Source organism: Pseudorca crassidens, chromosome 11 (assembly GCF_039906515.1).
Source record: "Pseudorca crassidens isolate mPseCra1 chromosome 11, mPseCra1.hap1, whole genome shotgun sequence".
NCBI lineage: Eukaryota > Metazoa > Chordata > Mammalia > Artiodactyla > Delphinidae > Pseudorca > Pseudorca crassidens.
This window is the reverse complement of record NC_090306.1, coordinates 106,024,919-106,050,371: the sequence shown is the minus strand read 5'-3', so window position 1 is coordinate 106,050,371 and position 25,453 is coordinate 106,024,919. Positions and strand designations below refer to the sequence as shown.

The window sequence follows — 25,453 nt, the reverse complement described above, 5'->3', positions numbered from 1 at the left end:
TTGTGGCGCACGGGCTTAGTTGCTCCACGGCATGTGGGATCTTCCCGGGCCAGCGATCAAATGCATGTCCCCTGCGTTGGCAGGCAAATTCTTAACCACTGCACCACCAGGGAAGTCCCCATGTAATTCTTATAAAAATTATAAGTAAAATTTACAAATATTGTAAACCTCAAGTTCTCTTAAATGTCCTAGAACTCCTATAAACTTACTAAGACTGTGACTTAAAATTACAACCCATAATCAATTTCACATTTTAAACTCCAATGACAAAGCTGAGCTGCTACTCTGGTAGACCCGATTCTCTTAAACATTCAAATGCATATAATAACAGATAGTCAGGACTTCCCTGGTATCCCCTGCTTTGTGAAAGTTCACTTTACACCACTCCACTTTTATGAAAATGCTACATTAGTACCTGTTTCACTAACCAAAAGAAATATGAAGAGGATTTTGGCTTTTATAAAAAAAAAAAAGGTAAAAAATGAAAATAGCGTCCTGCATTTGTTTTGCAGCGAGCCGTATAGAGGCAGTGTGCACCCCAGCCCTGAGAGTAGCACCGCCAAGCGCATTCCCGGGGAACTACACTCTGCATCTCAGCATCAGGCTGCCACAGCTTTGAACTTTGTCTGTGAGCATCTGTGCTTTATCTTGGTTTATTTTGTGCGTTCATTAGCAAGATGTGTCCTAAGGTAATTGCTTCTTTGCCTTATGCCATTTTGGCTTATGAAAGGTTTTATACAAATGCTCTACTTTTGGATAGTGGGGAAACCTGTAATTCTAGTTTTTATGCTCTTAATATTTCCTATCTTTATTCCCTACCTTCCCAGAATTATAAGTTATTCACCCATATGATTTTTAGAGTTTCCTTCTCTTGTACTTTTTATTTTTACTTTATTTATTTATTTTTAAATTGAGGTATAGTTGATTTACAATGTCGTGTTAGTTTCAGGTGTACAGCACAGTGATTCAGTTTTATGTATGTATATTTACATTCTTTTTCAGATTCTTTTCCTTATCGGTTATTACAAAATATTGAGTATAGTTCCCAGTGTCTTGTGCTTTTTAGAGTTGTCTTCTCAGCTTGCTGAGATTTCATAATGATCAGAGGACATTGGCTGGGGTTCAGTGACTCTGTAACAGTCTGCACTTGACTTCCGAAACATGACCCTCCTGGTTCTCCTTCTGCCTCTCTGGCCCCTCTTCCTCAGTCTCTTTGGCTGGTTCCTTTGCATCTCCCCAGTCTTGATGTTGGGCCTCTTCTCCATCTGTGTTTTCTCCCTTGATCTCTCCCATTCTCATGTCTTTAAATATCGCCTATATGCTGATGACTCCCAAATTTCTATCTCTAGCCTACCTTCTCCCCTGAATTCATTTATTCAGCTGCCTACTCACCATTCCCACTTGGATGCCTCATAAGTATCTTAATATGTTCAAAACTGAGTTATTTCTTTCCCATGCAAACTATCTTCTTCCAGTCTTCCTCCGTCTCAGTTAATTGTACCACCATTTCTGGTTGCCCAGTCAAATACCCTAGCATTGTCCCTGACTTCACATTGACTCATCAGCAAATCTTGTCAGCCCTGCCCTCAAAATATACCCTGAACGGTCCTCCTTCACACTACTTGCATCAGTCCTGTGCTGATCTGAGCTGTTATTTCTCACCTGCATTATTCCAGTGACCTCCTCCTAACTAGTCTCCCTGCCTCCACCCATGTCCATATAGCTATTCTCAATCTAGTGATTTATTAACATGTAAATCAGATTATCACCCTCCAGGCTCCCATCTCACTCAAAGAAAAAACCAAAGTCTTTTCAGTGGTCTCTAAGGCCCACCTCAATTTCACCCACCAAGTTTTGACCTTATTTTCTACTACTCTTCACTTCATTCTCTCTACACCAACTATACCACCCTTATTGCTCTTCCTCCAGCTCATCCAGCAGGCTCCTAGCTCAGGGCCTTTGTTCTTACTATTTCCTCTGCCTGGGATGCACTTTCCCCAACATATCTGTATGGCTCACCATTCTCTCACTTCCTCCAGCTCTCTAGTCAAAATCACTTCAGCAAGGCCTTCCCTGCACACTTATCTGAAGTACAGCCACTACCCTGTACATACTCTCTCCCACCCTCCACCTCCAGTTAACTTTTTTTCTTTAGTACTTATCCCCTCCTTATATTTATTTCACTCATTAATCTTGTTCAAGGATTTTAATGTTTTGTTCACTGCTGTATCTTCAGATCTAAAATAGTACTCAATAAATAAGTGTTGAATGTATGGATAAAATAATATAAGTGGAACTTTATAACTTAATGAATTGAGCAAGCAGTCCACACGACTTAGATATGAAGTATGTAATTACCTACTTCTTTGCCTTCACGTAGATTTTTGTAACCACCCACGTGATAGAATTATTTTACTCCATTTTGTACTTCCTTAGCTCTTTTGTAAGAAAACTGTAGAGATTTTTAACTTTCCAGAGTTTTGTGTTATTTTCATGGATATCTTTTCATTACATCTCTTGTAAATAATAATCTCTATTTACAAGAGATTATTATTATATTTAATAATATCTCATTACATTTTGGATCTCTTAAGACTTTCAGCTATTTTGTCACATCTTGGAACTAGATGAGAACAGGGGCAGTCGGGAGCTAGCTTATGAAGGATCTTATATCTATAGTAAAGAGGTTGTATTTTATCCTGAAAGAAATAGGAGCTATTGAAGGATTTCAAACAGTGTGACATGGTTAGTTTTGTACGTTAGGAAAGGTCACTCTGGGAGTGAACTGGAAAATAGATTGGACAGGAGGAAGCTACAAGCAGGGAGACCAGTTAGGAGTCTATGACAATAGTCCAAGTGAAAGATGAAGAGAGCTTGTACCACTAGTTCCAAACTTTATATTTTTAGCTTCAACCTATCTCCTGAACTCCAGGCCCATGTATTCAACTGCCTATTTGTATCTCCAGTTGGAGGCCTAATAGGCATCTCATAGTAGTAACATGTTCAAAATAGAGCACCTGGGAATTCCCTCGTGGTCCAGTGGTTAAGACTCCAAGCTTCCACTGCAGGGGGCACAGGTTTGAGCCCTAGTCCGGGAACTAAGATCCCACATGCCACACGGCACAGCCTAAAAAAAAAGAAAAGCACCTGGTTTACCTTCTAATCTGCTCCTCTCCTACTCTTCCCCATTTCAGTTAATAACACCACCATCCATTAAGTTGTTCTCACCAAAATTAGAAGTCATTTTACTTTCTCTCTTCCCATCACTTGCCCCTGCAAACCTTGACACAAGTCCTGTACCCAATTCTGTTGGTTTATCTTCCAAAATATAACCAGAACACTTCACTTCTCACTATTCATATTATCACCGAAGTCCAAGCCACTGTCATCTCTAGACCACTTTAGTGCTCTCCTGTCTAATTGGTCTTCCCACTCTTTCCTCCTCTCAGCCTTCTGCAGCAGTCCATTTTCCAAACAGCAGCTGAAGTCTGCTGTTACCTTAAAACATAATCACATAATCCCCTGCTCTCTCAACCTCCAGTGGCTTTTCCGCACTCTCAAAATAAAACCAAAGTTCTTGCCTACTTAGTTGATCTCATGTCCTACCACTCTTCTCCTCAGCCCCATTCTCTATTCCTTAAAACACACCAGGGACACTCCCACTTTTTCTTGAGCCATTCCCTCTGTCTAGAACTCTTCCCCTAGATCTTCACATGACAACTCCTTTTTGTCATTCAAATGGCAGTTCAAATGTCACTTCATTAGAAAGGACTTCTTGGACTTTACAAGCCAAAGCATTTCTCCCCATGAAAAATCTTTATTACACCATCCTTTTTATTTTCTTTGTAGCAGTGACCACAAACTGAAGGTATCTTTATGAAACTGTTAACTTGGCTATTATCAGTCTCTCTTCCTGGAATGGAAGCTCCATGACAGCATCCAGTCTATTTGGATCCTCAGATATGCTGCAGTGTCCCCAGAGCCATAGTAGATGTCTGGCACATAGTAGATGCCCAGTAAATCTGTAATCAATGGTGGATAATGGAATGGACCTCAATTAAAGCAGCAACCTTGGAGAGAGGGAGGAAGGCAGTGATAGGAGAGACTTTAAAGAACTGGGCCAGGCTATGATCTCCACAAGGGCAGGATTCAGTTTACTGGTGACTCTCAAGCACTGACCCTTCCTGACCCATAGATGATTTAATGTTTATTCCATAAACAAATAAAATTGGTGAGTTTCAGTGACCCCTTAGGTCAGGAAGATAAGAGGAGTTAAAGATGACCTAAGTTTTCCGGCTTGGGCTACCCAGCTGTGAGTAGTGGAGCTAGAATTGAAACACTGGTTTGTCTCACTGCATCTTCTTTCTGTGCACTGCCTAGATGGCTGATTCTGACCCTGGTGAAAGAAACTATGAAAACATGCTGAAAATGCTGTCAGACCTGAATAAAGACTTGGAAAAGCTATTGGAAGAGATGGAAAAAATCTCAGGTAAGATGTTTTCCCAGGCAGGGTACCTTCACCCTTCTTTCCAAGAGCTCAAATCCTCCCTACACTTCTAAGCTCAAATCAAGGGCCTTCTCAACCAGGTCTTGCCTGACTACTTTTCAACTTCTGCACCATATAACTACTGTACCACAAGATTTTACACGAACCTCTGAATATTGCCTTGACTCGTTTTCTGATTATTTTATGTGCGTTTGCATCTTATTTCTGCAAATGGGCTGTTATCTTTTTGAGGGCAGAAATAGTGACTTCTTCTTTTGTAACTGGGCACACAGTACCATACCCAAGCTCAAGTACTCAGCAAATGACAAATTATGTTAATATAACACCTGTGAACAAAGTTGGAACATACTTTCTGTGAATCATTTAAATAAGAAGAGTTCAGAGAAATAGTGCTAAGACTGGCGAGGTGCTGAAATGGGAGGTACAGCCAGTGTAATGAAGCAGCAGTAGAGTTCAACAAATTTCTCCATTTTTGGAAAAAAATGTTTGTCTGTTATTTTATTCAACATGTTTCCACTAAGCGGTAACTAGCAGTGGTAGTGATACCATTATAAGTTTTTAATTTGTTCTTTACTAGTTCAGAATATGTGTAATTCTTATAATTGTGTGAGCCTAAGTTTTGCTAGAGAAAACCATAATGTAAAACAAATTTTAGAAAGCCTGCATACTTTACTCAAATGAAAACAAATTATTTTTAAGGACATTATTAGTTTATAAATAATCTCCATTTATTACAACAGTCTTCAGAAAATTTCTGCTTAGAAATATTTGCAATTTTGTGCCCATGTACTTGAAAGTCTTATATATACCTTGCTACAATGTTCTATAATTCATTTTCCACTATAAGTTATTTAATTCCTTCAATCTAATTAAATAGTCTCTTATTTAACAGCATTTACTAAGCACCTACTATGTGCTTTTCTAAGAATACAAAGTTGAATAGAGATGCTCCTTCATTAGAAGAAGTGGGCAGGGGCCAGAAACAGACATCAAGATGACTAATTATAATTTAAATATATAAATTAAAATTAAAGCACATTTTAACTTTATGTTAAAATTATAACCTGGGAAATGCTAATAATGGTGTATACCAAGTACCAGGGAGGGAGCAGAGAAGAAGGAGAGGCTGACTGCCTGGGGAAGCAAGTGAGGCTTTGAACAGAGCAGAGCACTAGGGAAGCAGCAGGGATTGGACAGATGGGGTAGGGCCCATGGGTAGGAGGAGATAGCCAAGGCTGTGTGCCCGTGTGGGAAAGACTGGCATAGTCAAGAAGTCATATTAGTGCATGAGATTCACAAGGAGGCAGGCCAAAGAAAGAAGAGGCTGAAAAGGTGAGAAGAAGGGTCTTCAGCGCCAAGCTAAAGAGGTTTACCTTTCTTGTTCAGGTGATAGGGAGCCATTTGGGATTTCAAGGAAGACACTTGCCTTTTGAAAAGATACCTCTGGTAGCAGTGTGAGAGATGGTTCGGAGAGGGAAGACTAGAGGCAGGAAGGCCAATTAGGAATGTTTTGCAGAACTAAAGGCTAAAAAGGGGCTAGCGTTACCTCAGGCTTGGCACTGAGAACAATAAGAGAATAACAGATTTCTGTGATAGCATCTCTTATTGATTTGTAAGAGCTCTTTATGTATTAAGACTTGTTCAAAATTGTAGTAAATATTTTTCCCAGTTTGTTATTTTCCTTTAATTTTGTATACGAAGCTTTGGTAAACAGAAGTCATATGTAGTAAAAATGTATCAATATTTTCTTTTCTGATTTATTCCCATTGCTGTGATGCCTAGAAAACCTTTCCCTAATCCAAGATCAGTGAAATAGTCATTTATATTTTCTTCTACTTTGTGTTTGTTTTTTCTTTTTTTTTTTAATAAATTTATTTATTTATTTTTGGCTGCATTGGGTCTTCTTTGCTGCACACAGGCTTTCTCTAGTTGTGGCGAGCGGGGGCTACTCTTTGTTGCAGTGCACAGTCTTCTCATTGCGGTGGCTTCTCTTGCTGCGGAGCACAGGCTCTAGGCACGTGGGCTTCAGTAGTTGTGGCACACAGACTCAGTAGTTATGGCTTACGGGCTCCAGAGCAGAGGCTCAGTAGTTGTGGTGCACATGCTTCATTGCTCCGCGACATGTGGGATCTTCCCGGACCAGGGCTCGAACCCGTGTCCCCTGCATTGGCAGGCGGATTCTTAACCACTGCGCCACCAGGGAAATCCTGTTTGTTTTTTTAAACATTTAATTCTAAACTATCTGGTGTGCCAAAGGAACCAGGCTGTGTACTGCATTTTTATTTAGATTCACTAGAGTCTCTCTTTTTGGCAAATAATTCCAACAGTAATTAAGGTAATAGTTAAGTAAGTTATTAAGTAATAATAAAAGTTAATATTGCTAAGATGATATTACTAAGGTAGTAGTGTTGTAAAAACAATGCTCTCTCACCTTAGAGACAAGGTTGACAGGTGTTTATATGGAAACAAGTCACATAAAAGACTTAGCTTTGACAATTTTAAAAATTTGTCTTTTAAGTTTTCTAAGTAAACCTGAAATTGTTTGATAGATTCAACTATTGTATTTAAGCATCTGCACATCCTGGAAGGCTTGTGTACTTCCTTTCTCACAGAAATAAAACAAATGTAGCCTGCATCTACTTGGCATGAATGAGGCTTCTGCTGTGCATGATTCCACATCCCCTCCCCTTGGTGCTTTTCCACGTCACATTCCTTGAGTTGATGGAAGGTCCATTATTTCCCCTTTAGCTTATTCTTTCCTTCGTTTTAGTTGCACATATTTTCCTCTTTTTATTATTCTATTTTTATATAAATGTTCTGCACAGTTGTCTAATCTGGGGGGCAATATACATCTTTCAAATTTTTTCTTTAGCAGTTTATCAGCTGGTGAAGATATGTTTTTATCAACATATAAGCAACCACAGGTTAAATAGTATTAAAATGTTTTGTAAAGTTTACCTTTTGTAATTTCTTAAGTAAACAGTACGTTCTTGGGTCCACGGACTCAAATCCAACGGTTGAGAACAATAAAATATTTTCTACCTGAAGTGTAAGCAGCAGAACTATTTTGTCATAGTGTCTCTAGGTCAAGTTAGGATAAATATTGTTGACAGAAGTAGCATGATTTGGGGCCATGATGAATCTCACACCCTTACCCTTTAGGTTAAATTTAAAGTGAAGCCCAACACGTAAGTTCTTGGCCTCTGTTGCCCCTGGGAAGGCTCTTGCCCAATTTTTCCAGTGACCACACAGGGCAAGGAAAATCACCAAACAAGCAGTCATCAACTATCAAAAGCACCAACCAGCAAATAAATGTAAGTGTGCATATTTGTATGTATTTATACAAATATATGTGCTTAAACTATTAAGTATATATGCATAACTTCAGCAATATTGAAAAGCCAAATCATCTTGACTCCAAGGCTTAAAGTTTCTCTTTCTGTTCTCTTGAGCTTAAGCCAACTCATGACCTAGGATACAGTACAGATTTAGCTGTAGAATGCCTTATGGGGGTGAGCCTTGAGAATGTAAAATTTCTCGGGCAGAAGGAGAGATTCTAACTTGGTTTCCCTCATCTCCAAATCTATCCCATCCTGTCCTGTTAGTTTAGAAGTAATTTCTTTATTACTCATGAAGTTTTTATATATAGTAGAGCAGAGATAGCTAACCTGTTATATAATATGTTAGGTTTTATGGCTTATCACACTGGTTTCATTATTATTAATCAGTGAGTTCCCCTTCATTATTCTTTTTTCTTTCCTTTTTTCTTTTTATACCTATTCTCACATGTTTATTCTCCAGATGAGTAATAGATTCATTTAATATTTTATTTGGAATTGTGTTAAACCTATACATTAATATAGAAAGAATGATATATATTTTTTTTTAAATATTTATTTATTTATTTATTTTTGGCTGTGTTGGGTCTTTGTTTCTGTGCGAGGGCTTTCTCTAATTGTGGCAAGCGGGGGCCACTCTTCATCGCGGTGTGCGGGCCTCTCACTGTCGTGGCCTCTCTTGTTGTGGAGCACAGGCTCCAGACGCGCAGGCTCAGTAGTTGTGGCTCATGGGCCTAGTTGCTCCGCGGCATGTGGGATCTTCCCAGACCAGGGCTTGAACCCGTGTCCCCTGCATTGGCAGGCAGATTCTCAACCACTGCGCCACCAGGGAAGCCCAAGAATGATATATTTTTAACATTAAGCATTCTCAGGTAGGAATGTGCTATTCCTCTCCAATTATTCCAGTGTTCTTTAACATGTCTTTAACATGTCTCAAAGGGTTTTGCAATATTTTTCTCCAGATTTTTTTTGCCTTCAATTTTATTTTATTTTTTCCAGTTTTATTGAGATATAATTGACATATAATATTGTATAAGTTTAGATTGTATAACATAATGACTTGATATATGTATATATTGCAAAATGATTACCATAATGCATGTAGTTAATATCCACCACCTCACATGGTTACAAGTTATTTTTTCCCTTACGATGAAAACTTTAAAGATACTATTCCCTTAGTAACTTTCAAATATACAATGCAGTCTGGTTAACTATAGTCATCATGCTGTTCATTACATAAAAATGTGAAATACTTCACAAATTGGCATGTCATCCTAGCACAGCGGCCATGCCAATCTTTTCCGTATCATTCCAATTTTAGTATGTATGCCGTCAAAGGGGGCACTCTCCAGAGTTTTCAGTACATTTACTTCTGTGTTTCTGTTCCTATTATAAATGGGGTGTTTTTCTATTTTATTTACTACATAATTAATACTAGTGTACAGGAAGGCTATAGATTCTTGGATATTTTGTATTATTCTAATAATAATAATAGTAGTAATTTTATTATTAATAGCTTATGTTTATTGTTTACCATGTATTGGTCTCTTTACCATATGCTTTACACACATTATCTCATTTATTCTTCCTAACAAGTTTATGGGGGAGAGACACTATTATTGTTTCCACTTTACATATGAGGAGGAAATTAGAGCTTACAGAGTTTACATAACTTTTTCAGGGAATTCCCTGGTGATCCCATGGTTAGGATTCAGCGGTTTCACTGCCAGGGCCCAGGTTCAATCCCTGGTCAAGGAACTAAGATCCCACAGGCTGTGCAACACGGCCAGAATAAATAAATAAATAAATAAATAACTTGCTCAAAGGCACTTGGTCAAACTGTAGTAATATCCAGCTCTACTCAGCCTCTAGAGTCTTCTATCTTTTTCTGTATTCTGAAATTATACGTATAGTATTTGGAAACAACTCTTCATTGAACAGTTAATGGTGAAACTGCTAGAGATAACTTCTGATAACTTTTTCAATTTCTTCTTTGGTTAATGCTTTAAGATTGTGTCAGTTTGTGTATTTCATTTATCCTCCCACTTCATCCATTTCATCAGTATTTCCTAATTTATTAGATTACTGCTATATATAGCATTATTGGCATTTTAAAATAAATAACTATTATTAGATGATTGTAATGAATAATCATGTTTATTATTTAATAACTATTATTAATAATTCATAAGTTGATAATTATTAAATAAACAATGATTTTTAAAAGAAATGTTGCATGTACATTGTTTTTAAAATCCAAAGTAAATTAAATAGAAAATTACAAGAAAAGTTTAAAATCAGCAAAATCCAGCCACTCAGAATTAACTACTGTTAACACTGGCAAACATGATTCCAAGTCTCTCTCTATGCAAAAACAGAATAATGGAACAATACGGGATGCATAGAGGAATCTTTTTTTGACAGATACACTTTAATGAAAATGGAATCATACTATACAAGCTACTTTTAAAATAAAGAGTACTACCTTTAATTTTACTTAAGAATTTAAACTGAAGAAATTCTTTACTTAAAATAAATATTTCTTCACCATAAAAACTATACTAAAATTAAGAAAGTTTGTGGGGAAACATTAAGGAAATTAGTGTTATTTCTTCAGTTGTATCTTTTTTTTATTTTTAGTTGTATATTTTATCTTTATTCAGGATCTAATAACACTAATCAGTAGTATTTATGCCTTACTTATTAATTGCTATATCCTATACTAAGCACTATATGAATTTGTTTATTTAATCCTCACAACAATTTTTGAGATATAGGGATTGTTATTATCCCTATTTACAAGTAAAGAAACTGAGACACAACTGTCCTTCGTTATACTATTACCTGTATTTGTATATTATCAAGTACAAATAATGTTTACATTAACAATAACATTTAGAACATTTACACTCTATTCTGTAATCATAATTCCTAAGGTTGTTGAGACTCACACATTCTGTATTCAAATAATTCAAAGAGTTAAACCTAGTAACTATAGCGTTGGACATTGTATTCCTTGAATTCATAAATGCTTAAGAATATATCTATGTTTATATCTGGATGGTAACTTGGTTAGGTATATAATTATTTTCTTTATAACGTAAAATATGTTTTCAGCATTTAGTGGCACTGTGAAGATGTGTGAAACACTCTGCCTCTTAAAAATGACTTTTCTGCCTGTAAGATTCTTTCTTTATTCTTGGAGTTCTATACTTCACCAGCATAAGATTGGTGTTAATACCCTCTGACATATTTCCTAGGACATGTTAGATCTCTAGAGCTGTAGATTTGAGTATTTTTTATTTATTTATTTTATTTTATTTTATTTATTTATTTATTTATTTTTGGCTGCTTTGGGTCTTCATTGCTGTGCGCGGGCTTTCTCTAGTTGCGGTGAGCGGGGGCTACTCTTTGTTGTGGTGCGCAGGTTTCTTATTGCGGTGGCTTCTCTTGTTGTGGAGCACGGGCTCTAGGCTCGCGGGCTCAGTAGTTGTCACTTGCAGGCTCTAGAGCACAGGCTCAGTAGTTGTGGCGCACAGGCTTAGTTGCTCCGCTGCATGTGGGATCTTCCCGGACCTGGGCTCGAACCAGTGTCCCCTGCATTGGCAGGTGGATTCTTAACCGCTGAGCCACCAGGGAAGCCTGATTTGAGTATTTTTTATAAGATCTTATTCAGTTATCATATCTTTGGATACTTTTAATTCTATTTATTTGGTTTATTTCTTCAGAAATTCCAGTTATCCATATTGTCTGTCTCTTTTTGTCTTATCTTCATCATCATCTCTGTAATCCATTTTATTTCTTTGTTATTTTCCATTTTACTTTGTGTCAGTGCCTCAAGACTGTCGCCCTGTTCTCTGATTATGCTGTTGTATAACAATTTTCTTGTCTCTTTATTTTCAACCTCAGATGTAGAGAATTGATTTTATCATACTTCTCAGTTTGTGATACATTATGATCATTGGTCCATGCAGGGCACTACTAGTTTAATTTTTTGATTTATCCCCTTCGGTCCCCATGCTCCATTCCCTTTCCTCTCTCCACCCGTAGGCAACAATTCTAATGTGTACTTTTTGTGTGTGTATGTTCTTGTGAAATGTATATTGCTATTTTATACATTTATTTGAAATTTCTATAAATGGTAAATTTATGTTAAATTTCTATAAATGATTATATATTTTTCATACTTTTTTTTCATTCAGAATTATGTGTGTCAGCTCTTTCCAAGATGCTATGTATACATCCAGTCTGTTACTTTTAAAGGTTACAAAGTATGCAATAATGTACATCATTCATGAGTGGCTAGGCTAGGCCACATGGGTGATAATATGGAAGTTTAAGCTCAACGCATCTGTAGGACCTGTGGATGAAGACAGAGTCTCAGAGAAGGGCATATGGGCAGGGAAAGCATCTTAATATGCATTTATTTTTCTACATTCTAAATTAATTGGATTTCTGGGCTTTCTTCATCCTGCCTTCCCTAAAATTTTATTATTGTTTTAGTAAAACTTTGAGTTAAATGCTTTATCCATTTATTTTTATTCCTTTTTAAGTTATGAAAACATTTGGAGCTGTGCATTTATCTCTAGATATGTCATTGCAACCCATAAGTACTGATAAATAGTGTTCTTGTTTTTTATTGCTTTTAAGTCACCTTTATTTAGGTATAAATAAATAATAAAATAAATATTTTAAGTGTAATGTTCACTGAGTTTTGCAAAATGTATACACCAGTATAACTAACACTATTGTCAAAGTACAAATTATTTCTATCTCTCCAAAGCGTTTCCTTTTGCCCCTCCCCAGTTAATTCCCACTCTTCCTTCCCCAGCACCAGGCAACAACTGATATACTTGCCTAGAGTTTCATATAAATGGAATCACAGTGTATACACTTGTGTCTGGCTTCCTTTGCTCACCAGGTCCAGTCAGCATAATGTCAATATAATGGAAGAGCTTGATGGCCTGTGGAAGGGAGAGGCAACTAAGGAGCTGGAGAGTCGCTATACCTGAATTAGGATAATGAAAATGTATTGTTAGCCTTGTCAGTGGAAACCAAACTGCTTTAGGTGGTGTTTACTAAGAGGTATAGAGAAAACAGCATTTTTCAGATCAATAGCTGCACACTAGGTACCAGGGGATGTGTTAATTTGTTCAAGCAACGAAACCACATCTGGAACAGCAGCTGCAATTGGAGTCACCACCTGACTGAGTTTACAATAATCCACTGTCATTCTCTCAGACTTGTCTTCTGTACAGACCAAACAGGCAAGTTGAATGGGACTGTGGTGGAGTTACCCCCTGCATCTTTCAAGTCCTTAATGGTGGTAATAATCTTGGCAATCCCTCCAGGAATACAGTGTTGCTTTTAGTTTACTGCTTTCATAGGTAGAGGCAGTTCTAGTGGTTTTCACTTGGTCTTTCCTACCAAATAGCCCTCACTCTGTGGATTAGGGAACAAATGTGGGGATTCTCCTAGTTGCTGCGTATATATATTTCGATTATGCATCCTGGAACTGAGAAAATTACCATAAAGTGGCTTCAGAAGCCCACTAAGCCCACTGTGAGACAGACCTCAGCTAGAACTCCATTGATAACCTTACCTCCATAAGCCCCTCTTCTGACTGGTAGATCACTACACTGGTAGCGATGTTTTGGGTCACCAGGAATTAATGTCAGTTCAGAGCCAGTGTCTAATAGTCCCCAAAATATCTGATAATTTCCCTTCCCGCGATGGGCAGCCCTCCAGCTGCACTGTTGTAGGGTGCCTCTTCCTGAAGCTGACGATCATGTGAAGAGGAAAAATAACTAAACAAGTAGTTACAATAGATTTCTATGAGTGTTAGGACTGAATAATCTACGTGGTGCTATGGGTAGCCAAAAGTGGAACCTAATTTGATATAAGGAGCCAAGGAAGGCCTCCTCGAGTAAATTACTTCTCAGCTAAGACTAAAATATGAACATGAGTTAGCTGAATGAAAGAGGAAAGGAGAAAAGTGAAGAGATGAGAGTTTCTGAATACAGAAAGAATAGCAGGTTTAGAAGGATGTGGGGAAGAGTGAGTTCACTTATGAATATGCTGAGTGGGAAGGGCCAGGTTTTTTTTGTTTTTTTTTTAAGAGATTGTCCAATTTTTTTTTTTTAATATTGACATATGTCTTAACTTTATTTATTTATTTATTTTTGGCTGTGTTGCGTCTTCGTTTCTGTGCGAGGGCTTTCTCTAGTTGTGGCAAGCGGGGGCCACTCTTCATCGTGGTGCACAGGCCTCTCACTATCGCAGCCTCTCTTGTTGCGGAGCACAGGCTCCAGACGCGCAGGCTCAGTAGTTGGGGCTCACGGGCCTAGTTGCTCCGCAGCATGTGGGATCTTCCCAGACCAGGGCTCGAACCCGGGTCCCCTGCATTGGCAGGCAGATTCTCAACCACTGCGCCACCAGGGAAGCCCAGGGCCAGTTTTATATATTGTCAAAAATATAATCACAGAGCCAATGCAAACGGTATAATGTACCAATATAAACTGGTGTAGCCGTTATGGAAAAGAGTATGGAGATTTCTCAAAACATTAAAAATAGAACTACCGAGGGGCTTCCCTGGTGGCGCAGTGGTTGAAAGTCCGCCTGCTGATGCAGGGGACGCGGGTTCGTGCCCCGGTCCGGGAAGATCCCACATGCCGCGAAGCGGCTGGGCCCGTGAGCCATGGCCGCTGAGCCTGCGCGTCCGGAGCCTGTGCTCTGCAACGGGAGAGGCCACAACAGTGACAGGCCCACGTACCGCAAAAAAAAAAAAAAAAAAATAGAACTACCACATGATCAGCAATTCCCCTTCTGGGTATATATCCAGGAAATTATGCAAGAAGAATGCATTCTGGAGATGTACAGCATCATGACTACAGCTAATATGATATTGTATACTTGAAATTTTCTACAAATGTAGATCTTAAGTGTTCTCTCCATACCAAAAAAAAAAAAAAAACCCACATAACTGTGAGGTGATGGAAATGTTAATTAGCTTGATGCTGATAATCACTTCACAATGCATACAATATCAAAACATCACATCGGGGCTTCCCTGGTGGCGCAGTGGTTCAGAGTCCGCCTGCTGATGCAGGGAACATGGGTTCGTGCCCCGGTCTGGGAAGATCCCACATGCTGCGCAGCGGCTGGGCCCGTGAGCCATGGCCGCTGGGCCTGCGCGTCCGGAGCCTGTGCTCCGCAACAGGAGAGGCCACAACAGTGAGAGGCCCGCGTACCGCAAAAAAAAAAAAAAAAAAAAAAAATCACATCGTACACCTTAAATATATACAATTTTTATTTGTCAATTATACTTCAGTAAAGCCGGAAAAATATAATCCCAGAGCTCAAAGACTGAGGGGTTAAAGCACTGTTCATTCATTCATTCATTTGTTCAACAAACACTATTTTTAAAAAATATTTATTAATTTATTTATTTAGGCTGCGCTGGGTCTTAGTTGCAGCATGTGGATTCTTAGTTGCGGCATGCATGTGGGATCTAGTTTCCTGACCAAGGATCAAACCTGGGTCCCCTGCACTGGGAGCATGGAGTCTTACCCACTGGGCCACCAGGGAAGTCCCAACAAACACTTTCTAAATAACCACCTATGCCAAGCCCTGAGCGCAAATTGCTTATAATCTAATGGAGAAATAAATGTACAGACACATAAATGCAATATACTGTGTTAATTGCTATAATAAAAGGATATTAAAATTTCAATGAGATTTTGGATGAGTGGCTGAAATCTGTGTAGTAAATTGTGGAATTTTTTAAGAGGAGGTATGGAGCATTTCTCTGAAGTATTGTGAGGAGTTCCCCAGATAGACAGGTGGCAGGGAAGGCTTTCAGACAAAAAGAACAGTTTGTGCCAAGGAACAAAAGAATAAGAAAGCTGGTTGGACTTAGGGTTCAATTACTGTTGAATACACTATAAGTGGAAGTGATAGAGAGTAAATCTAAATGAATCATCTGGGGTCAGATCATGAAAGATTTCGTGTGCCACACCAAGAAATCATCCTACAGGCAACGGGAATAACTGAAGAAAGTTAGGCAGTGGAATGACATGAAGAGATAAGTGTTTTAGAAAGATTCTGTAGCAGTGTAGAGGACACTGGGAGCTAGCTCAGCAATGACCTAACCAATAAATACATGAGATGATAAGCCACTGTTAGTGAAAGTCCACAGAAACAAGAGTCAACATATTTACATCTCCAAGGACCATAGATGATGTCGGATGCAGCCTCCTCAAAATCCAAAATCCTATGAACAGTGAGTTTGAGGCACTTTAAACTTTCATTAATGCTCTCCTCAAAATCTTTACAGTTTTCTAGCTTCCAACAACTGTCCCATTCCAAAGCTACTCTTACATTTTAGGTTTTTGTTACAGCAGCACCATACTCTCAGTACCAAAATCTGTATTAGTTATCTATTTGCTGCATTACAAATTAACCCAAACTTAGCAGGTTAAAACAAGAAACATTTATTATCACAATTGCTGAGGGTCAGGAATCTGAGAATGGCTTAGCTGCGTGGTTCTGGATGTGGTTTTCATGAGTTTGCAGTCAAGTTGTAGGTCATGGCTTCAATCTCTGGATACTTGACTGGATGCTGGAGAGTCTCCTTCCAAGCTCACGTAGCTGTTGGCAGGAGGCTTTCTATGCAGCCTCTCCACAGGGCTGGTCATGTAATAACTTCCCTCAGAGCAAGTGATCCAAGAAATATTTATATATATAATAGAGAGAGAACCCAAGACAGAAGATACAGTCTTTTATCATCTAATCTTGGAAGTGACATACCATCACTTCTGCCATAACCTGTTGGTCACGTGGATCAACGCTGGCACCATGTGAGAGAACTACAGAAGGGTGTGACTACCAGAAGGTAGGGACTACTGGGGCCAACGTGGAGCTAATTACCGAATTTATTATGTAGAACATAAAACACATCTTATTGGAAATAATAAAGCTTAGCAAGGTGGCTGAATATAAAATCAATGTACAGAAGTTAATTGCATTTTTCTATACCTGCAGCAAAGAATTAGAACATATTTTTTTAAGGCACCATTTATAATAGCAACAATAACAGTAACACAAACACGTACATCTATGAATTACCTTGGAAGAAGTTTAACAAGAAATATGCAAGGCCTATATGCAGAAAGTTACAAAGCTTGACTAACAGATATTAAAGACCAAAATAAATGGAGCTATAGCTACCTTCATGAGTAGAAAGAAAATATAATAAATGTGTTCATTCTCCCCAAATTCCATCCAAGGCTTCAAAGTAGTTCTAATAAAAATCCTAATAGGGTTTTTCATGGAACTTGACAGGTTGATTCTAAAACATTTATTGGAGACTTGGGCTTCCCTGGTATTGCAGTGGTTGGGAGTCCGCCTGCAGTGGTTTGAGCCCCGGTCCAGGGGGACCCCACGTGCAACGGAGCAACTAAGTCCGTGTGCCACAACTACTGAGCCTGTGCTCTGGAGCCCACATGCCACAACTGCTGAGGCCCGCGTGCCTGGAACCGGTGCTCCGCGACAAGAGAAGCCACCACAATGAGAAGCCCGCGCACCGCAACGAAGAGTAGCCCCCACTTGCGGCAGCTGGAGAGAGCCCACGCACAGCAACGAAGACACAACGCAGCCAAAAATTAAAAAATTAATTAATTAAAAAAAAATAAAACATTTATTGGAGACTTAAGAGCCAAAAGTAGCTAAGATACTTCTGAGAAAGACAAGGACAGGGGATTCACCCTACAGTTAGCAAAGTTTATTATAAAACTATATAATTGACAGTGTCATATTGGCTCAGGAATAGACAAGTTGAGCAATGGAGTACAACAGAGAGCCCAGAAACAGATACACACACACACAAAGTTTTATACGTAACACAGGTGACATGGAAGATCAGTGGAGGAAAGAAGGGACTATTTAACAAGTAAGCTGGAAAAATTGGTTATGAATAAGAATAAAAATTTAAAACGGATCCCTGCACACACACAAACACACAGTAGCTTCAGAGTGATGAGAGCTTAATTATCGAAAATAAATTTTAAAGTTTGGGAAGAAAATAGGGGAGAATATCTTTGCAACTTTGAAGGTTGGGTAGAATTTTCTAAACAAAAGGCAAAAAGTGCTAAATACAGAATAAAAGATTGAGAAATTGAACTACACTAATGTTAAGAACTTCTATTCATCAAAAGTTAATTTAGGGCTTCCCTGGTGGCGCAGTGGTTGAGAGTCCGCCTGCCGACGCAGGGGACGTGGGTTCGTGCCCCAGTCTGGGAAGATCCCACATGCCGCAGAGCGGCTGGGCCCGTGAGCCATGGCTGCTGAGCCTGCGCGTCCGGAGCCTGTGCTCCACAGTGGGAGAGGCCACAACAGTGAGAGGCCCGCGTAACGGAGAAAAAAAAAAAAAAAAAAGTTAATTTAAAGGTCACTTCCTCAGTGAAGTCTTTCCCGAGCACCCTTCTTGAAATTGCAGATCCTTTTTTCCTAGCATCCTCAACCCTCCTTCACTGCTTTATTTTTCTCCTTAGCACCTGTTAACCTTCGAACACACTGTGTAAGTTTACTATAGGCACTATGTAAGTTTCTTGTTATTTAGTAGATAATGGTCATGAGAACAAAGACTTTTTGACATTTTTTCTCACTGCTCTGTCCCCAGAACTTAAACAGGTGCTGACCCATACTAGGTGCTTGATAGATATTTTTTCAATTGAATGATGTGTCTTAACTCCCTGACTGTTTATGCATTTTGAGAAAGCTTGTGTCTTAAGCCTCCTGGCATCTCCCTTGCCTAGTTCAGTGCTAACAGTGAAATCGTATTTGGAATGTGCTTGTTTCCCTTGGTACCCACTTGCCTGGCACAGTGAAGAGAATATAGTATGTTTTCTATATTTGTGATTGACTTTGTTCTCTTCCATGCCTGTCTGCCTCAGTGTATCCCCACTTGTTATTTCCTAATGAGTCTGGTTTATTTGTTAGTTTGTTTCTCTTTATGGTTCTCTGGCAGAAAGGTTGACAACCATACTTCTCAGTTCATAGCGTGTTAGCGTCACTGGCCCATGTAACAATCCTCACTTATTTGTTTATTTATGCTCTTTTTTTCATTCCTTTTTTTGGTATATCCCTTTTTATGTGTTTCTGTAAAATTCATACTTTTTGTTTTATATCTCCAGCTTGTATCTTACTTTTTAAACTCACGACTATGTTATGAAGACCTATTTGAGTAGCCATGTGTACATGTTATCTATTACTTTTAACTGCAATATAGTATTTATTCCATGGTGAGCCACTACTTCTTGCTTCTCCATTCTTCCCGGTGATGGACACCTAGATTGCCTACAACTCTTCGTCACCAAAAACAATGCTACAATGAACATCTTCACACATCTATGCTCAAGGACCTGTGTAATCATTTTAGGGGTTACCAGATGACCTCACAGAACGGCTGAGTCAGACTCTGTTCCAACCAGCAGTGCCTGGGGTTCTTAGATCCCACGAGCTCACAGACACTTGATATTATCCAGCTTTCTAATTGTGCCAGACTAGTAGGTGTAAAGTGATATCTGATTGTTTTCATTTTTACTTGTCTAATGAATTCCAGATTCTCTTCAAATGCTTGTTAGTCTTTTGGGTTTCTTCTTAGGGAATGTCAGAAGCAGTGTACCATAAGCAGCTAAAAACATGGACACGGGTGCTTGATTACTTGGGTTAAATCCTGCCTGTGCTACTTACTAGCTGTATGACTTGGGCAAGCTGCTTAACCTCTCTGTCCGTTTCCACTTTTGAAAAATGAAGATAATTATAATATCTACATCTAATATTTAAATAAATTTTTACCAAAGTGAATTCACATAAAATTAACTATTTTAAAGTATACATTCAGTGGCATTTAATACATTCATAATTTTGTGCAGCCACCAACTCTGTCAAGTTCCACAACATTTTCATCACGCAAAAAAGACACTTCGTACCCATTAAGCAGTCACTCCCATACCTCTGTTCCCAGCCCCTGGCAACCACCAACCTGTTTCCATTCTCTATGTATTTACCTATTCTGGGTATTTCATGTAAGAGAATCATATAATATGTGACATTTTGTTTCTGGCTTCTTTCGCCTAACATAGTATTTTCAAGTTTCACCCATATTGTAGCATATTCTGAGTACTTTATTCCTTTATATAGCTAAAATATATTCCGTGTATTCATCCACTGATGGATATTTGGGTTGTGTCCCAATATTTAACTATTGTGAATAGTGCCACTATGAACATGTGTATACGAGTATTTGTTTGAGTGCCCATTCTTTATTGTTTGGGACACTATGTAGGAGTAGAATTGCTAGGTCATATGGTAATTCTATATTTAGCTTCCTGAAGAATGTCAAACTGTTTTACACAATGGTGCATCATTTTACAACCCCACCAGCAATGCACAAGCATTCCAGTTTCTCCACGTCCTCACCAACACTTGTTATTTTCCAGGGTTTTGTTGTTGTTACTGAATTTCTTTTATTGATTTGAAGTAATTTCTTTTTTTTTTTTTTTTTCTTGCGGTACGCGGGCCTCTCACTGTCGCGGCCTCTCCTGTTGCGGAGCACAGGCTCCGGACGCCCAGGCTCAGTGGCCATGGCTCACGGGCCCAGCCGCCCGGCGGCATGTGGGACCTTCCCGGACCGGGGCACGAACCCGCGTCCCCTGCATCGGCAGGCAGACTCTCAACCACTGTGCCACCAGGGAAGCCCTGAAGTAATTTCTTGTATATTCTAGATATTAACCCATTATCAGTTTTAAGATTGTAAATTTCTTCTATCATTTGTATGAAAATTTTGTCCATGTTGTCCTTAGTAGAAAAAAAGTTTTTGATAAAAAGAAATTCACCAATATTTTGCCTTATGGTTTGTGGTTTTGTTTTTGTTTTGTTTTGTTTTTTGTCACAGCTTACCCTTCCCCCTCCCCATATCCTCAAATCCATTCTCTAGTAGGTCTGTGTCTTTATTCCTGTCTTACCCCTAGGTTCTTCATGACATTTGGTTTGTGGTTTTTAAGAAGTCCCTAGATCACAGGTATTCTGCTAAATTTTGATCTATAAATGTTATTTTATCTTTCATATTTATGTCTTTAATCCATCTGGAGTATACTGTCCTTTTTTCAGGAGACGTATATTTCTGAAGGATTTTTTACTGTTACTTTCATCATATACTAAATTCCATATAAACTTAGGTCTATCTCCGAGCATACTATTTTCTTTCATTGGTCTGTTTGTCTGTACCACACTATTTTTTTAAAAAAGGGCTTTAGGGAATTCCCTGGCGGTCTAGTGGTTAGGACTCCGCACTTTCACTGCTGAGGGCACAGGTTCAATCCCTGGTCAGGGAACTAAGATCCCACAAGCCACTCAGTGTGGCTAAATAAATAAAACAGGGCTTTATAGGATGTCTTGATATCTAATAGGGTATATTCCCCCCTTTTAGCTGTTATTTTTTTAAGATTGACTTGACTATTGGACCTCTATTCTTTCATATACACTTTTATAATTTACAAATACTGTTAGTTTTATCTCTTACCTTATATCTCTTATTTCTTTTAAATGTTTAAATTCCATTTACCAACATCTTCAATACCCATTACATTATTAGAGGCATCCTTGTTTGATTCCCAAAGGAATTTATCCACAGTTTCTCCATTAAGTATAATGTTTGCTGTAAGTTTTTGGTGTATCACCTTTACTAGGTTAAAATGTCTCCTTCTATTCCTAATTTGTTAGTTTTGATTTTCTGAAATCACAAATAAGTATTAAACTTTATTAACTGCTTTTTTTGCATTAACTGAGATATTACTATGATTTCCCCTTTTATTAATGTGGTTAATTATGCTGATTGATTCTCTGATACTCAACTATCCTTGAATTTCTTTTACAAACTCTACTTGATCATAACATATTATTTTAACACATTGTTAGGTTTGGTTAGATCATATATTAGGATTTTACATCTATTTTCATGTGAGACAGACCTATAATTTTTTTATATAATATTTGTCTTGTTTTAAAATAAACCAGCTTAGGGAAAATTATGTTTTTATTTTTGCTTATCTCTATTCTCAAATTTTCTACAGTGTAAATGGAATACTTCTACCAAATGCTTTTCTTAAAAAGTTGCACCAGGGGACTTTCTTAGCAGTTCAGTGGTTAAGACTCGGAGCTTCCAGTGCAGAGGGCACGGGTTCAACCCCTGGTCAGGAAACTAGGATCCCACATGCCACGTGGTGCAGCCAAAAAATTTAAAATAATAATAATAATAATAATAATAAAATTTAAAAAAAGTTAACACTAGTCCATACAGTCAGCTTATCAGTCTTCCCTCTTTTTCTAATTTCTGGAATCACTTACGTTAGATAAGAATTAACTGTTCTTCCACAGTTCGGTGGAACTCATCTGTAAAACCATTTGGGACCTGAGATTTGAGGAGGTAGACCTTCACCATTTACATTTTAAAATGTTGATTCTTCTATTTTGCCAGTGATGTGAATTAGCCTGTGGGCTGTAAACTCCAGGCTTATCTTCATCCCTTGATCGCCTGGCTCAACTAGCCTTGTCATTCCTGTTCTCTGCTTCTGCCTCTTCTACTGTCAGAATAAATCTACTCACTGTATCCCTCGTTAGTCCTCCCTCTCCTACACAGATTTTTGGAACACTTTATCCTCATCCTTTACTGAACCCTGCATCTAGTGCACATCTTGACCAGTTTTTAAATTTCTGTGTGAGGACCTGGCCCTACCCAGCAGTTTATCAGAGTTTGTGGGGTGAGTCCTAATTAGCCTCTCAGAGTATCTGCTGTTCAGGCCCCTGGAGAGATTAGGACCTTGGCTTTGCTACTGCATAGGCCTTACCAAAAACCCTCTGAGAAGGCCTGCCCTCACTACCTGGTCTAAAATAAGACTCTTCCTATCCCATTTCTCTGTCACAATACACGTTGCTTCGCAGCTCCTTTCACAATGTGTAATTGTCTTATATGTTTATTATCTGTCTCCTCCCACTGCAACTAGTATAGAAGCTCACGAGGGCAGGGATGTGTCTGTCCTGTAGTAGACAGCTGTATCATCAGGGCTGCCTTAGCAAAACGCCGACACAGAGCAGGTGTGCAATAAACATTGAATGAATGAAAAACTCAGGCGACATATATTTCCAAAGGATTTTCAGATGATTGTGAGTCCTTCCTATTCTATATTTTCTTTTTTTTTTTTCCCTTGGATCAAATCATAAGAGGGCTATGCACTTGATATAGTGTTTTAGTGTCTCACTGAATTGCCTTTTCTGAAGTGTGCTTTGGTACTGTGCCACCAGCTTTCTTTTACCAGTGCCTACAACTGTAGACATAGAAGAATGTCTTTGTATTTAAAGTAGGGATGTTGTCAAGGACATTTTCCATTATGTTACACACCTCTCATGAAATATACCTATAAGGAAATTCTTTCTTGGGGTAAAAGTGTCTTAAACAATGGGTTTGTTTTTATTTTATGGTCACTGAATCTTATAACCGAGCATGTTTCCTTCTCTGCTTTGAGCTCAGGAAACTCAGGACTAGAATTTCAGCTGCTATGTAGGACTATATGAGATTTATTTCTGTGGGCTGTTTTGTTTTGTTTACCCACCCTAGTTCTTTGTCCTGAATACCTGAATTATTTATTTTATAGTAAGAGTTTCTCCTTTCTTGAGCATCTAATATGTTGGAGACAGGCTACATACATCATCGGTTTAATCTTCACACCAAAGCCATGAGATCCGGACGTTTTCCGTCCTTTACATAAGAGGAGATGAGGTTAGTAAGTTTAAATCACTTACTCCAGGTCACACAGCCAGTGAGTGGAGAGCTGGGAAGCAGACTCTGCCCTGGCTTCAAGTCCATGCTCCACCTGCTGCCCAGGTGGCCTCACATGGTGGTCTACAGGCTTCCTGCACCAGAATTACCCAGGATGCTTGTCAAGATGCAGCTTCCTGGGCACCATTCCCAACTTGCTACACAAGAACCTTCTTTGAGTTCTGAGAGGGGCCAGTGGTCTACATTTTAACAGGTGTCCCAAGTGACTCTCATACTTCCAGAAGATCGAGAATCCCTGTGCTAGCTATATATCATATGCCCTCTATCTGTTGAGGTGTACTGCACGTATCTCTTCTAACAATTTTTCCCTAAACAAACAGATGCCACTTTCTATAAAACTTCAAGTCTGCCACACTGCTGACCTCGGTTGTGTGTAGACATACATGTGCATTTGTTATTAATCATTCTGCCTATCTCTCTTTTTTTTTCATTCTGCTTGCGGGATCTTAGTTCCCTGACCAGGGATTGAACCCACGGCCTCAGCAGTGAAAGTGCGGAGTCCTAACCACTGGACTGCCAGGGAATTCCCTGCCTATCTCTTCTTTGGTTAATTTCCTGAAGGACATAGTTTCCCAAAGTATCCAGCATTTTTTAACCCAGACAGGAGAAGTTCTAAGGAGATGTATTTACTGCACAGAGAGACAACCCTGTTCTTCATAGTTCTAAAGGGGAGAACCACACCAGTGGGGGGCGGGTGCTGCAGAGGGAAGAGGTGGAGGTGGGGCTTCTGCACACACCACTGGATTTGTACAGGAAGCACATGTTCACCTATAGGCCCAGGGGATGCGGCCCTCAAGTTGCTCTCAAAGGGAAAGAGCAAGAAAGGTGGTCAGTGCAGTGGTGAGCACCAAAGGACACCTAACATGGAACTCGGCAAACCTTCCCAGAAGGAGGAGCCCCTGGACTGGCCTTATTGAAAGCAGAGAGGTGCCAAGGTGGAGGTGGGCAGGCATCCCAGGCCAATGAGCATGAGATAACCTGAGGCTCTAGCCTTGGGGGAGTGGGAGTGGTCAGCCCTACCTGAGTATGTGAGCTTGGGCAGGGTTATGACTTCTTGGGGGTCACCCGGCAACCACTAGCTGTGAACTGCAGATAGGTAAGGACCTGTGTTTACTCTCATTTTTCCTAACATTTCATGTCAGATTGGCCTCCAACCTTTTAGTATTGTGGGCTGGTGTATCCAGAAGTTAAGGCTTATGTGAGATTAGGGAAGGTTCATTACTGGTTTTCCTAGAGAGGAGTTTTAATAGGGTTGTCATGAGCCCTCTAACGCATGGCCAACCCGCTTTCTCTCCTTCGAGTAACTGGGTGACTCAGCACGTCCTGTCCCCAGGATGCTGGGCATGAGCGGAGGCGCCCAGCCCTCGCTGGGGGGCTCCAGCGCTGCGGCAGCCCCCTGTGGCCTGACCAGGGCCTGTCTGGTTGTTGCAGTGCAGGCCACGTGGATGGCCTACGACATGGTGGTGATGCGCACCAACCCCACACTGGCGGAGTCCATGCGGCGGCTGGAGGACGCCTTCCTCAACTGCAAGGAGGAGGTGGAGAAGAACTGGCAGGAGCTGCTCGACGAGACCAAGCGAGCGCAGGAGGCCCGCCCGCCCCACACGGCCCGAGCAGCCTTGGCAGAGTAGCAGCGGCCCCGGAGCAGGGCTGTGCGCAGAGCTTGTTACTCAGTAAACTTCTTTCCGAGCACAACCTGAGGACCCTTTC

General features: G+C 39.5%; 1 protein-coding gene and 1 non-coding gene across 4 annotated transcripts in view; one reads left to right on the top strand and one right to left on the bottom strand.

Moving 5' to 3' along the window:
• The window catches only part of SYCE3 (synaptonemal complex central element protein 3), a 28,389-nt gene extending 2,951 nt beyond the window's left edge, over positions 1–25,438 (top strand). For 2 of the 3 annotated variants that reach the window (XM_067698533.1, XM_067698535.1), the window contains exons 2-3: positions 4,381–4,489; positions 25,175–25,438. In XM_067698533.1, the coding sequence (XP_067554634.1) occupies positions 4,381–4,489; positions 25,175–25,374 (309 nt within the window). In that variant the 3' untranslated portion in view covers positions 25,375–25,438. Of the gene's footprint in view, positions 1–512; positions 629–4,380; positions 4,490–25,174 lie in introns of all 3 variants that reach the window. The other variant, XM_067698534.1, reaches the window with a different exon arrangement.
• LOC137203124 (U6 spliceosomal RNA) lies at positions 9,087–9,193 on the bottom strand. The gene has a single exon (XR_010932952.1). It is a non-coding gene; the product is annotated as a U6 spliceosomal RNA (small nuclear RNA).
• Positions 25,439–25,453: the final 15 nt, after the last annotated feature.